The sequence below is a fragment of the Phoxinus phoxinus genome (assembly GCF_949152265.1).
Source record: "Phoxinus phoxinus genome assembly, chromosome: 7".
NCBI classification, from domain to species: Eukaryota; Metazoa; Chordata; class Actinopteri; order Cypriniformes; family Leuciscidae; genus Phoxinus; species Phoxinus phoxinus.
The window spans coordinates 3,370,978-3,384,466 of NC_136882.1; the positions used below are offsets into that span (position 1 = coordinate 3,370,978).

Sequence of the window (13,489 nt, forward strand, 5' to 3'; positions counted from 1 at the left end):
GTATTCATTCCTGAATGCTGGTATTCATTTCTGTTTTTTTGCTTGGCATTGTTTGGGATAGACAGTTCACATTTCATGCACACATACAGTAATATACAAAATATAAAAAAGTTAAACAATATGATCCTATACATTTGGTTTCCTTTTAAATGTCAACATTTTTATGTCGAAGTTCTTTAATAGTCCAACCTTCCCCAAGGGCCTGTCATCATCTAACGAGAGTTGGACGGCTGGCAACAGAGCCGAGCTATTGAGGACTTCAGTTCTGTATGTGGCAGCAGTCGATCCGGCGATGTGGGTCGGCGGACTGAGGAAGTGTGAGGATCGCATCCTGCCCTGTCTCTGGGTATTCTGCTACACACTTTTTATAATAATATCTTTTTGGAATACATTTTTCAAAAACCCGAAATGAAAAAGCATAACCATTTTTAATTATTCATATTCATATTGATGATCTATGGGATTTATACCCTAGCATATCCTGTTTCACCCAGAAATGTCACTTTAAATACTTTAAATCTGTTATGAATGGAACTTCATGTTGACTTTAACTAAATTGTCTATATATGCAGACTGAAGAATAATGTTTATTTTAATGTTTCGGTGATTCCAATAGAATCACCTGTTCATTTTAGGCCTGCTTGTGTTTGATGTGACTGTCCATCGCCACCAGCTGCATCATCGTCTTCAAAACGGCCTTAAAGCAACATACAGCCGCACCATATTCCAGGGTGTGACGCATCGTAATCTGGACCACGGCATTCTGCCCTCCCTCAGATACTTTACTAACTATTTCTTCTACAAGTTTGGTTTGGAGGTACGTAGAGCATATACGTAGAGCATATACTTTAATAGCATATATTACATGACTAGTTACGTTTGTGTACAACATAACCCTTTTTATCTTTTGATGTCTCTCATCTCATGCATTCTCTAGTGATTTCGTTTTTTAGGTTAATTTGCAGTAAACTACAGACTCTTCTTTGCCGTTTCATGTTTTACAAAAAGCACTGCAACTGAAACTATTATAAGTAAGAGTAACCAACTAAAAACAGTGACACTAACTTTGTTTCATATTCACTAGTTTATAGTTGCATAGACAAAATTATGCATTTCAAACAATAAGCTATTTTTCTTTCAACTAGCATAGTGTGAAATGTGACATAATTTGAGTGTTTTAAATTGGATGTAGTGTAAGTTATTTTTATGTCACTGTAAGAAGCCCAGCCCAACAACAAGGGTTCTTGCTTTCTTGCACTTCTAGAAAATATCTCCTAAATCATTACATTTGATAGAAATTTATTTTGATTTAATCTGACACCAAATCTCAAATTTAGGCTGAAATTAAATTTAGATTACGATAGTTGACTAAAATAACAATTTGTTACTTGAAATAAAATTAACATTAATTTAAGTAAAATATACAAATACTTGAACTTGAAGAAAGCGCCTGATTAAACTAGATTGTGCACAGTTGAACTGATCCGTGTGGCGGCACAGCGAACATCTTAGAGAAACAGCACAAGTGTCTTGGATGTCTACTTTATACTTTGGGACTAAGGTGTTTACAAGATACCCTTTACAACTAAAAAATTAACCGTTTTTATGCGTTTTGGTCATTAATTTACACGACAACGGCATTTTTGGGGTCCCGAAAACGCACAATTTTGAAAAGTTTTTTTTTTAAATGATATTGTTTCCGTATAAACTACAAAAACGCAAATTTGTGAAAAGGATGATAATGTGCGCATGCGTATTATGTGTTCAGTCTGTAGGCAAGTCGTGTTTCTTTACAAAGTGATATTGCCAAGTACTGGCCTGGCAGAAGAATACAGCGTTTTTACTAGTTTTCATGGATCCGCTTGAATGGGGATCGTTTTGACAATGTTGTCGTTTTTAGTATAGCGTTGTCGTGTAAACTTACCCTAAACCTCTCAAACCTTTAGCATTTAGAAGAGATTCAGAAAGGTTATAAAGTTGAGAAACTTTACAGATTCAATATCTATTTTGCAAAAAAAATAAAAAATTGAGCAAAATAATTAATTATTCAGTATTTTATGAATGCAGGTTTTCAAACTAGCATTAACTTCTAAAAAAATGTACTACATTTTCCACATTATTTGATGTATCAGGTGTGTATTGTGGTAGCTGTAAATGTCATTGGCCAGCGGATGGATGTCTGTGCGCTTCTGCACTCTTTCGCTCTAATGGCGGTTCTGGCACGTCGTCGTAGGAAGGCCATAGGAGAAGTGTGGCCGAAATACTGCTGCTTCATCGCAAGTTTCATGGTGCTGCAGTACCTGCTGTGCATTGGCCTACCACCAGCGCTCTGCATCGGTCAGTTACTCAACATTCACTACTGCAAAGTTGACTTGTAAGAAAGGGATGCATTTATTTGCAGATAATTTTAATGTTCAGGGAATTAATTAACAGATAAACAAATGTACATTGTGACCGTATAAACAGCTGTTTCACTACAAAACCATTTGGTTGGGTTATGGATTTAACCCAGCAGGCATTTAACACAAACGTCAGCTAATATTAACTAGTTGCTTGCATCATTTTACCTTATTTTTTTTATTTTCCATACTGATAAAAGTGTCAGATGTGTTAAATGTGTAACTGTGAGAAACGGGCAAAATGACACATGAGAAGCGGAGACTTTCTATTAACCAATCTGATGAAGATGTTATTATGAATAAAAAAAGCCTCTTGGATGATATTACCACCCACGGAAATTACCAAATGAACGAACACACACACACACACACACACACACATGTCTTATCTGTCTTATCTCATCTGTCAGCCTTTCCATCTCCATTGCAAACAAGAAAGGGCAGATCATTGATGCAATCCCAACTTTACCTTGAACCAGTCTGTCATTACTGCATACCTCACTGTTGTCACACTGAACCTTATATATATCCTTCACTACTCTTACGTGCTGTACTTCTCTGCCACTCCTGAATTCTTCATTCAGTGCCAAAACTCTTCTCTTGGGACCCTGTCATACACTTTCTCTAGATGCACAACACGCAGTGCAATTTCTTCTGAACTTCTCTATACTTTTTCATCAACGCTCTCAAAGCAAATTTTGCATGTTATTTCCTGGAATTAACCCACGTTGCTGCTTACAGATCATCACCTCTTCTCTCAGTCTAGCTCTATACACTTCAAGCCCCTGTAGTTACAGCAGCTCTGGCTTCATGCATTCTCTCACTTGGCAAGATTTTATTTAAGAATCTGGTTAAAAACTTTACAGGCATCTTTCCTAAACATCTCCTTCCCTCCTCTGGTATGCCATCTGGACCAAAACTTTTCACTGCCCTCACCTCATGCTTACTAATCCCCTGCACTTTTTGATGTATACATCATCCCACCTTCTTTCTGTCATTTTCTACATTCATCAGCTCGTCAATATACTCCATCCACCTTCTCAACACAATCTCACCACTTGCAGGACATTTCCAACTGCATCCATTATCAACGGCCAATTGGTAAAAGTCATTTTCTCCTTCTTTAGTGTCTAACTTCTCATACAGCTTGGCATAAGCATTTCCTTCGCTTTCACTACCTATCTCTTCACCTTGAGCTGTATGTCCTTGTATTCCTCCCTATGCTTATGTGACAATCAGCGGCTGGAGTGCCCGCTTGAGCCACTGGGGGGCACTCCTTCTCTAGTTTTCATTACTACTTATGGTTTCATTTGGACTGATTATGCTTTATGTCTTTCACCTGGTTTTGATTATGCTTGTTAGCTTCTATGATTTAAGCTTTGGTTTTCCTTTGTGTCTTTGCTCAGTATTGTATGTGTCTGACTGCATTACCTAGCGTTTTCCCAGTTCCTTAGTGTTTCCTAGTTTCTCAGTTCCTGGACTCCCTGCCTGTATCTGGTTTTCCCGTTTGCCTTGCCCCTGTATTGTACTTCTGCTGTATTGGACTGCTTACCTGGACTCTGACCCTCTGCCTGTGTACTCGTTGTGTTATATGGATCTTCCTCTCATTAAAGCCTGCATTTGGATCACCACTGTCTGCGTCCTCGAGCAGGTCATGACAGCTTACCTATACTTCCTCACCTCCTCTCTGAATGTCACACAACAGTCTTCCAACACTGTAAATATTGACTCTTTGCATATATTGAATGCTTTTGCCAATAAAAGCCTTTGAAAGATTATAATTTTTTCCAGTACACCATAGAAACATGTGAAAAAAGAATCTACAAATACAGAAACAGCAAACTTAGCAAATTTGTCATTACCAATACTTTTGGCCATGGCTGTTGTCCACCTGTGTGCACCTTCCTCCAATGTTATACATCACCCTGTGCTTCTCCTCCTTCTTAAAAGATGCATTCACCACCGTCATTTCCATACTTTTGCTAAATCTACCAACATCTTCTCTTTTACATTCCTTTCCATGACACCAAACCTACCTTCAGCAACATCCCCATTGAATTCTTCTCCAATCACACTCTTTCTTCCTTATAGGTAATCTCTCCACCCATTCATCCCTTTATCTTCACCCCTTCGATTTCCAGCTTCACATGCATCATTCTGTATGACACTTCACCTCCAATACCCCATTTCTCTTTCCATCCCCAGCATGGTAACATGGTATGAATGCACCTCCAATGCTTCTGGTCTTACTCCTCTTTCACTGTCTTGTCTTTTGTATACACAGTATGTCTTCTTTTCTCCATTCCATCATATCAGCCAACTCTCTTTCTTTACCAGTCACAGTGCCAACATTTAACCCTCTGGGGTCTGAGGGGTTTTCTGGGTCCTGAAGGTGTTCTGACATGCTCTGACATTTGTGCTTATTTCTGTTTGTGACATTTTCATGGCTCTGCCTACAATAATATGTCAGCAGCACGGCGGTCGTTGGTGACCCTTTCCTCGACTGATATGGTATGGAAGTCTGGTTTATGATGGAAGTCTGGTTTTACACCTGATGCCGTTCCTGACACAACCCTCCTCATTTTATCTCAGCTTGTGCAACTCCAGTGGTTGGGTTAAACTGGAGCAGAAGTACAATTTAGAAAAAGAGAAGATTGGATTTAATAACAAAAAAATAAGTCTCTATTAATGAGCGAATGAGTCAAATCAATAGTTTTAGGTAAGAGCAGTGCTTGAAGTACAATAATCGGCCCAGGATCATTTTAGAACAGTACATTTTTATAAAGCACAATATCCAAAAAGCATGTGTCCTAATGAAACACTTCCACTCTGTGCTAGATTATCCCTGGAGGAAGTCATCTTCGGCTTTGAGCTCTAATCTGATAAAGTGGCTGTATCTGCCAGACTACGCCATGAGTCCCAACGCCACCTTCATCCTTTGTAACTTACTTCACACCACATTGAATTAACATTTATTCCAAGAGAAATGCGTGTCACTCTCATTTTCTAATGTCTTTTCGATCAGATGACTGCCTGCTGTTGTTGGTAGCGTCTCTGCAGTGGCAGGTCTTTGAGGAGGAAAATCAGGCTTGCATGAGACTCCTGGCAGGAGAGAATGTGGAGATCAGCCGAAACCTGGATCCTCAAACCCTAAACCAGTACACTCCTGTCAACAACTTCCTTCATTGCCGGTATGTGTTGGTTTTCCATTAGTATACATTTCCTGAACAAAACAATATATAACAAACAATTATATTGTATTGTACAAACACTTATGCTGTATTCCACCCGAGTAGACCACGTTCCAGTACATAGTCGGAAAACTAAGATGGCAAACATTTGTTGTGCTTGCTCTTTCAGAATTCAAACACATAGACAGGGTTTCTCTAACTCGGTCCTGGAGGGCCACTGTCCTGCACAGTTTAGCTCCAACACTGATCAAACACACCTGAGCATGCTAATCAATGTCTTCAGGATCACTAGAAACTCACAGCTAGGTGTGTTTGATCAGGGTTGGAGCTAAACTGTGCAGGACAGTGGGCCTCCAGGACCGAGTTAGAGAAACCCTGACATAGAACATGGTATTTTTTTTGATAGTTTTTTGATAGTGATTGATAATGAGCGACACCTGCACGACACACCGGTCTCGTATCTCTCACGGAGGAGCGGAAGCATAAAGGGGGAGCGACGACAGAGGAGATCGAGAGAGGAACAGGCCTGAGTTTCTGTTGAGTTTTTCTTTCTCTTTAGTGTGGCCAGCAGTCGTCCGCGAGGGGCTGCTGGCTTATACTTTAGTTTTTTATTTGTTTTATTTTTGTCATTAAAGTTGTGAAATGTTCACCGGTTCCCGCCTCCTTCTTCGCATAACACCTGGCCGCGTTACAATAATAAACTAAAAAAAATTTTGACTCGCACATTCTCAAAAAATTGTTGCATATGCTTACATGTTTCCCGGAAGACAAATTAAGTACAATTTACCTCTATTTTCAAATTCAAAAAGTTTTCACCCCCTGGCACTTTAACTGCTCAGGACAAACAAGGGACTCAGGAACAAACATCACAAAACAAAAAAACAGTCATGGATCATCCACGTACCGACCCACAGAATTAAAGGTTTAGTTCACCCAAAAATTCTGTCAGTAATTACTCACCCTCATGTTGTTTCAACCCCCGTAAGACTTTCGTTTATCTTCGGAACACAAATTAAGATATTTTTGATGAAATCTGAGAGCTGGATCACTCCTCCATAGGCTTCTATGGGATCGAAACTTGCCGGCCCAGAAAGTTAGTAAATGGGGGGTTATACTTACTCCTGAAGAGAAAGCCAGCCTCGAGTAATGTCCAGGTATGGAGCAATCGGCTGGCGACTTTTGACCTATGCCTTAATATTATAAAGATAGAATACATGACGACAGACCAGAACGAGCGGGGTACGATCAAGATCGATGGCACCGACCTACCAAGAACCGAGACATTTAAGTATCTTGGCTCAACGATTGCAGTTGATGGAAGTCTGAACCTTGAAGCCATGTGCGAGTCAACTCTACCTAGCTGAAGTGGCGCACGACTACCAGCTTCACGTGCGGTAGGAAGACCAGTAACCGTCTTAAGTCAAAGATCTACCAACCGTACTGTTGTGTGTCCTGTTGCTCTTTATGGCGCTGAGTGTTTGGCCTGTGACGAAAGATGTAGAACACCGTTTCTGTGTCGTGGAAACAAAAATGCTGCGATGGATCTCCGGCATCACGCGCTTCGACCACATCTGTAATGATGACATTCGGCAACTTTATGGTGTTGCCTTAATATCTAAGAAGCTACGTGAAGCCCGGCTTCATTGGTACGGACATGTCCTGCATGCTGACAATACAATGCTTGCCAAAATTGGCTTCCAGCTGGAAGTCAGCGGAAAGCGACCGAAGGGACGGCCGAAGCAGCGGTAGATCGACACGTTGCTCAACGATCTCAAGCTTACCGGTTTGCACCCCGATCAAGCCGATGATCGTATCAAATGGCGCCAGCCATCCAGAAAAGCGAACCCTTCTACTATGCGGGACAAACACTAAGAAGATGTAAATCTTTTCACCCTGATTATGCTTGTTCAGCTCTTTGGTAAACAATTGCTGTTTTTAAAAGTGCTCTATAAGATTTGATTTGAACATGTAACACTACAACAACAAAAAAGAAAAGAAAAAAAGAATCAGGATTTCAGATAATGCAAAATGTAATAATGTTCAGAGTGTCATTCATTTTATCGCTTTAGCATAAATGCTGATGTAAATACATTGTGTTACTGTATATGTAAAATGTTCTGATATGTTATGCTTTTGTGTGTGTGCCTTCAGGTCGTTTCTGGACATGGTGAAGCTGTTTGTGTTCAGTTATTTCTTCTGGATGGTGTTATGTCTCATCTTCATCACTGGAACCACAAGAATTAACATCTTCTGTCTGGGTTATCTGGTGGCCTGTTTCTACTTCATGCTGTTTGGAGGCACATTACTGCTGCAGCCAGTGCAGTGTGTGCTCAGACTATGGGACGGTCTCATAGCGTACACCTGTGTGGTCATCAGCCTCAAGAACATGCTCTCAGTAAGCACATCTCTTGAGTGTTTCGTCATGCCCTGTGGTAGGATACTGTGACCAAGAGAGGTTGAAAAATTAAATATAACCATACTATGCCAATTAAGAGAATAACATAATTTCTGCCAATTGAAGGCAATTTCTATAAGGTCAAAGATAACACAAAAGTTCATATGTTTATTAAATGCCATGCACAGATAAAATCAGATCAATAAATAGATATGGTTTTATTAAATCCCAAACACATAACCCTACAGTGGATGTAAAAAGTCTACCCACCCTCAGGGGGCTTTCACACTGGCAGTTTAGTTCGGAACGGGACACGGTTCACATGAAAATTTGCTAATGTGGACCCGGGTGTGCACTGGGGTACCGAGCCCGAGACTACCTGGAGGGCTCAGTGTGAAAGCACCCTTAGAAACAGACAGGCAAATGGAGAATAATGAGTGTAGCAGCTGCTGTTCATAACAGTAGAGTTTGCTATCGGTACCACCACAAGTCTAGAGTTCTGTGTTTAAAAAGCATATTGGATTGTAGCGCGATAAATACACAGAAGCTAAACAATTTAGGGCCTTATAAGTAAATGGCAATACTTTATAATCGGTACAGAACTCTAGCAGCTGTATCGTGGATCACTTGTAGCTTGTTAATTGAGGATGAAGGACAACCAGCTAGTAATGCATTACAGTAATCTAGTCTTGAGGTCATGAATGCATGAACTAGCTTTTATGCATCAGAAACAAAAATAATTTTTCGAGCTGAGCGATGTTTCTGAGGTGGATGAAGGCTGTTTTTGTAACATATGAAATATGATTTTCAAAAGACAAGTTGTTGTCTAATATAACACCCAGGTCTTTAACTGTAGAGGATAAAGTTAGAGTACATCCTTCTAAATGCAAATTGTATTAACCCTCTGGGGTCTAAGGTGTTTTTGGGGTCCTTGAGATGTTTTGACATGCCCTGATATTTTTTTTTTTTTTTTTTCATGTATGTACATGTTTGCATTTTTGAGAGAAAATAATTAATGCGTGGTTATTCAAAAAACTCAAACTTAAATTTTATGACATAAGACCACAAACGACCAACTTCACATATTCCCACAATACTTTTGACTAATGGATGTTGTTGCCTAAAGTTTTTACTTCAAAATGATCTGAAAATCATCCCGGCTAATCGTTCACATTAAACAACAGATTGATTTCAATTTTGTAAGACACTTTTTGTTTGGAAAGGCAATATGCAGGTGGGCGTGAATGATTCAACAAGGTCATGAATAATGTCCTCATTCACACCTGAAGACAAAGACCTGCTAATGCTGCATACTAATGAGCTTTCATTCAGGTGTCACTGAGCCACAAGAAAGAATGCAAAGACAACACACACACATACATACACACACACACATATATACATACATATACACACACACACACATATACATGTATATATATATATATTAGGGCTATCAAAAGATTAATCGTGATTAATCACATCCAAAATAAAAGTTTGTGTTTACATAATATATGTGTGTATACTGTGTAGAATTATTATTCATGTATATATTTAAGGAATAATTGCATTTATATACTGTATATACAATTATATAATTTATATTATATATAAATATTTAATATAAAAATATAACCAATTTTTCTTAAATATATACATGATTGTGTGTGTTTATATATATATAAATAATTATACACAGTACACTCTCCAGACAATCAGCGGCTGGAGTGCCCGCATGAGCCACTGGGGGGCACTCCTACTCTATGTTTCACTCGTTATTATGTTTTACCCTGGACTGATTATGCTTTATGTCTTTCACCTGGTTTTGATTATGCTTGTTAGCTTCTATGATTTAAGCCTTGGTTTTCCTTTGTGTCTTTGCTCAGTATTGTATGTGTCTGACTGCATTATAGCGTTTTCCCAGTTCCTTAGTGTTTCCTAGTTTCTCAGTTCCTGGACTCCCTGCCTGTATCTGGTTTTCCCGTTTGCCTTGCCCCTGTATTGTACTTCTGCTGTATTGGACTGCTTACCTGGACTCTGACCCTCTGCCTGTGTACTCGTTGTGTTATCTGGATCTTCCTCTCATTAAAGCCTGCATTTGGATCACCACTGTCTGCGTCCTCGAGCAGTTCATGACATACACACACATATATTATGTAAACACAAACTTTTATTTTGGATGCGATTAATCGCGATTAATCTTTTGACAGCCCTAATATATATATATATATATATATATATATATATATATATATATATATATATATATATATATATATATATATATTACTACAGAATTGGTTCAGAGATGTAAACCTCTTGAAAAAAAGTGTTTTTTTTACACAAAAATAATTTAAAGAGAAGGCTTATATTGACCTTTTAAGATTTTGTTTGCACCTGTAAATTAGGTTTTGATGTGGCAGTAAAAACTTTATAATCTTTCCAAAACAAAATGTTGTCTTTCATATTTCGTCTGTAACATATCGTCTTTTATAATATATATTAGGGCATAAATGTTAATTTGCAGTTTAATATGTTGCTTATACAAAGACATTTTATTTCAACGTATTCAGTCGATTTTTACTTATCTCAGTAGGCAATATAGATAGTTTCATTCACACACAGACACGCGCGAGTTGTAGTAAACAACATGTGCCGTCTGTGCCGTTCATTCATTCAAACACAGAAACGCGATTCAAATTTAAACAGTCTTTTGCGGTTTACAGACACCATTTCATATCGCGATTAGAACAAAGCACTCACTGATCTGCAGCTGGATCCGTTGTTAGGCTACTCCAGCACGTTTGAGGTAAAATTTCCAGGATTATCACAATATTATTATTCCTTACAGCGAGTGTGTTTTCCAGCTGGTGTGGGCGTTGACTGGTTTGCATGTGTTCATCATCTGCGTTTGAATAGCGCGCGCTCTCCATGGGCGTGTCACATTAGCAGAGTAATGAGCTGCCAGAACTATAATGAGAACGGCTGATCTCTCGCTCTTTTTATATAGATTGCATAAACAGAGAATATTTGTTTTAGTTTTGAATTAGATAATTTAAAAGTACACACTTAAATGATTATAGAGATATATCTCATGTCTGAGTGAATAGTATTCGCTGAGTTTTGTTTAAGTTTACAGACTTGCACTAGAAAAAAAGTTCACGGAGACGGAGAGGCAGAAAGCACACCCTGTTTACTTTCTTTATTTTACAAAAGCACAATGTTTTATTTCGATTTTAAGTGAACCCATAAAAAAGAAGACATTTAACAGTTTATTTTTTCATATTTCTTAAGCCTGTATGACAAAAAATTACGGGAGTATTTCAGTCTATTTTGCTGTTATGTGAAAAAAAACGAGGCAAACGCGGGCGCGTTTTTTGGTCCCCAGAGGGTTAAATATACAATACTCTATATAAATATACAAACTTCTGTGTACAGGTTTTTGGCCCAATAAGTAATGTCAGTAGCACTTTATTTGACAGTCCTGTTTCCCATGTTCACACTATGTACTTATTACATTAATTACAATAACTGGGTTATAACTAGGTACTTACACTGAACCGACCCCTAAACCTGACCTTAACCCATGCAGTTACCTTATATTACTCAGGACTTTCTTAGGTAAGTACAAGTAACACTAAGTACACATGCTGTAAAATAAAGTGCAACTGTTATATATCTTATATATATCCGAATTTAACTGAAGAAAATGACTGGTCATCCAATAATTAACACTCTGTCAACTTGGATAATTTAGAAATTTCACCTGGTCTTGAAATATTTAATGGAGTATCATCTGCAGACAATGGAACCTAATCCCATATTTGCTAATATTATTACCAAGAGGCAGCATGTATACTGAACATAGCTTGTTATTCCTCTGAAGTATAAGTACTTGTTGTGTTTGTGTGTGTGTGTGTGATCAGCTCGGCTCGTGTGCTTATCTGGAGAGTCTACAGAAGCACGGCTGTTGGCTCATTCAAGCTTTTAGCATGTTCTGCACCATCAAAGGCTACAGCTTACGTGAGTAACCTAATGGAAAAGGATTCCTTCTAGAGTAATCATACACCACCGGAAATGTCATATTTAATTTATATTTTCAAATATTTTATAGGCTATGTACACCCTGCAAAGTTTTCAAAGTTTTTCAGTAATTCATTGCATATGTGTAAGAAATACAGGAGCCATGATGAGAGAATTGTACCAATGTTTTGGCATTTCACGATTGTTATTGAGAAACACAGGTGCCATTTTAACTAGTTTGGTGTTAGCTATTTCCCCCAAAACTAACATTAGTTACCGGAGTCCTATTATTGTCTGAAAATGGTTTGTAAACTACCATGGACACATTAAGCTAGTGCTTTTAATTGTTGTTTTCCCACCTTGTAAACTGTAAAAAAAATAACCAAAGACTACTTACTATTCTTAAGTTCTAACAACTTTCACAAAGAAGCAGAATGAATCTCCATACAGCTTTTCATAACAATATTTGCTTCTCAGATTTATTTATTTTAAGTTAACCCATCGAGGACTCTCATCCCTCCCACAAAAATGATATTTTATGATGGCTATTGGTTGTGTGTGTGTGTGTGTGTAGTTGTGTATATACAGTATAGCATAGTAGCCTATGAATTAAAAAGTCTACATCAAATGTACTTCAGGTGGAGATTTAACTTTTCAACCAATACGTTAATGTTTGACCAGAGAAGTGACTCTGCAGCAGAGATTAGAGTTAGATCCGATGTAAAATCTTAAACTTAGCATAATGGTAAAGCAGTTGACCAGAGGCATTTCATCAATTAAACTTGAGTTATATCATTAACACATGTTTGTACAGCTAAGCCTGACAGTCAATGTGAACTGCCGGAGGGTGAAGCTGGCATCGTCTGGGATGCGATCTGCTTCACCGTGCTGTTGGCTCAGAGGAGAGTCTTCCTCAGCTACTACTTCCTCTATGTCGTGTCTGACCTTCAGACTTCCAAGATCCTTGCTTCAAGGTATTCACGGATGTATTGACAACATCTAACCCGTAAACATTAGTAACATGTGTATTAACATCAATAGAAATGTAAAAACATGAATACATGAAAATGATCACGAAAATTTATTTATAGCAAAAATGTCAAAAAGCAGTAACAAAGTAGTCTTAGATAATAACTTAACTTAGGTTTATTCTAATATTTCTTTATTTTAAGAGGTGCAGAGTTGTTTGAAGCCAAAGTGAAGAAACAAGTGGCAGCAAGATTGGAGATGGAGATCAAATCTGTGGAGACACTGAAGAAACAGTATGGAGACATTTTTTGTTTGTTTTTTTGTTAACGGTTAATACAATACTTTAACATTGTAAATAAGTTGAAAGCCGGTTTCATTCTTGTCCCACAGAATGGAGAAAATCAAGTCAAAACAGAATAAAGAGCAAGTGACACCCTCTGCTGTTCATCCTGAATCCTCACACTTCCCAAAGCGAAACGGTAGCCCTCTTTGAACAGATATTTTAATGTTAT

The 13,489-nt window shown here is 38.2% G+C and overlaps 1 protein-coding gene across 1 annotated transcript in view; it reads left to right on the forward strand.

Annotated features, from left to right (window-relative positions):
• Positions 1–13,489, forward strand: part of LOC307002128 (piezo-type mechanosensitive ion channel component 2) — a 93,296-nt gene that overhangs the window by 32,805 nt on the left and 47,002 nt on the right. Inside the window, exons 20-29 of the mRNA XM_079619421.1 lie at positions 200–346; positions 617–817; positions 2,133–2,337; positions 5,238–5,339; positions 5,425–5,590; positions 7,742–7,985; positions 11,912–12,008; positions 12,823–12,982; positions 13,181–13,270; positions 13,368–13,456. Of these exons, the coding sequence (XP_079475547.1) occupies positions 200–346; positions 617–817; positions 2,133–2,337; positions 5,238–5,339; positions 5,425–5,590; positions 7,742–7,985; positions 11,912–12,008; positions 12,823–12,982; positions 13,181–13,270; positions 13,368–13,456 (1,501 nt within the window). The remainder of the gene's footprint in view (positions 1–199; positions 347–616; positions 818–2,132; positions 2,338–5,237; positions 5,340–5,424; positions 5,591–7,741; positions 7,986–11,911; positions 12,009–12,822; positions 12,983–13,180; positions 13,271–13,367; positions 13,457–13,489) is intronic.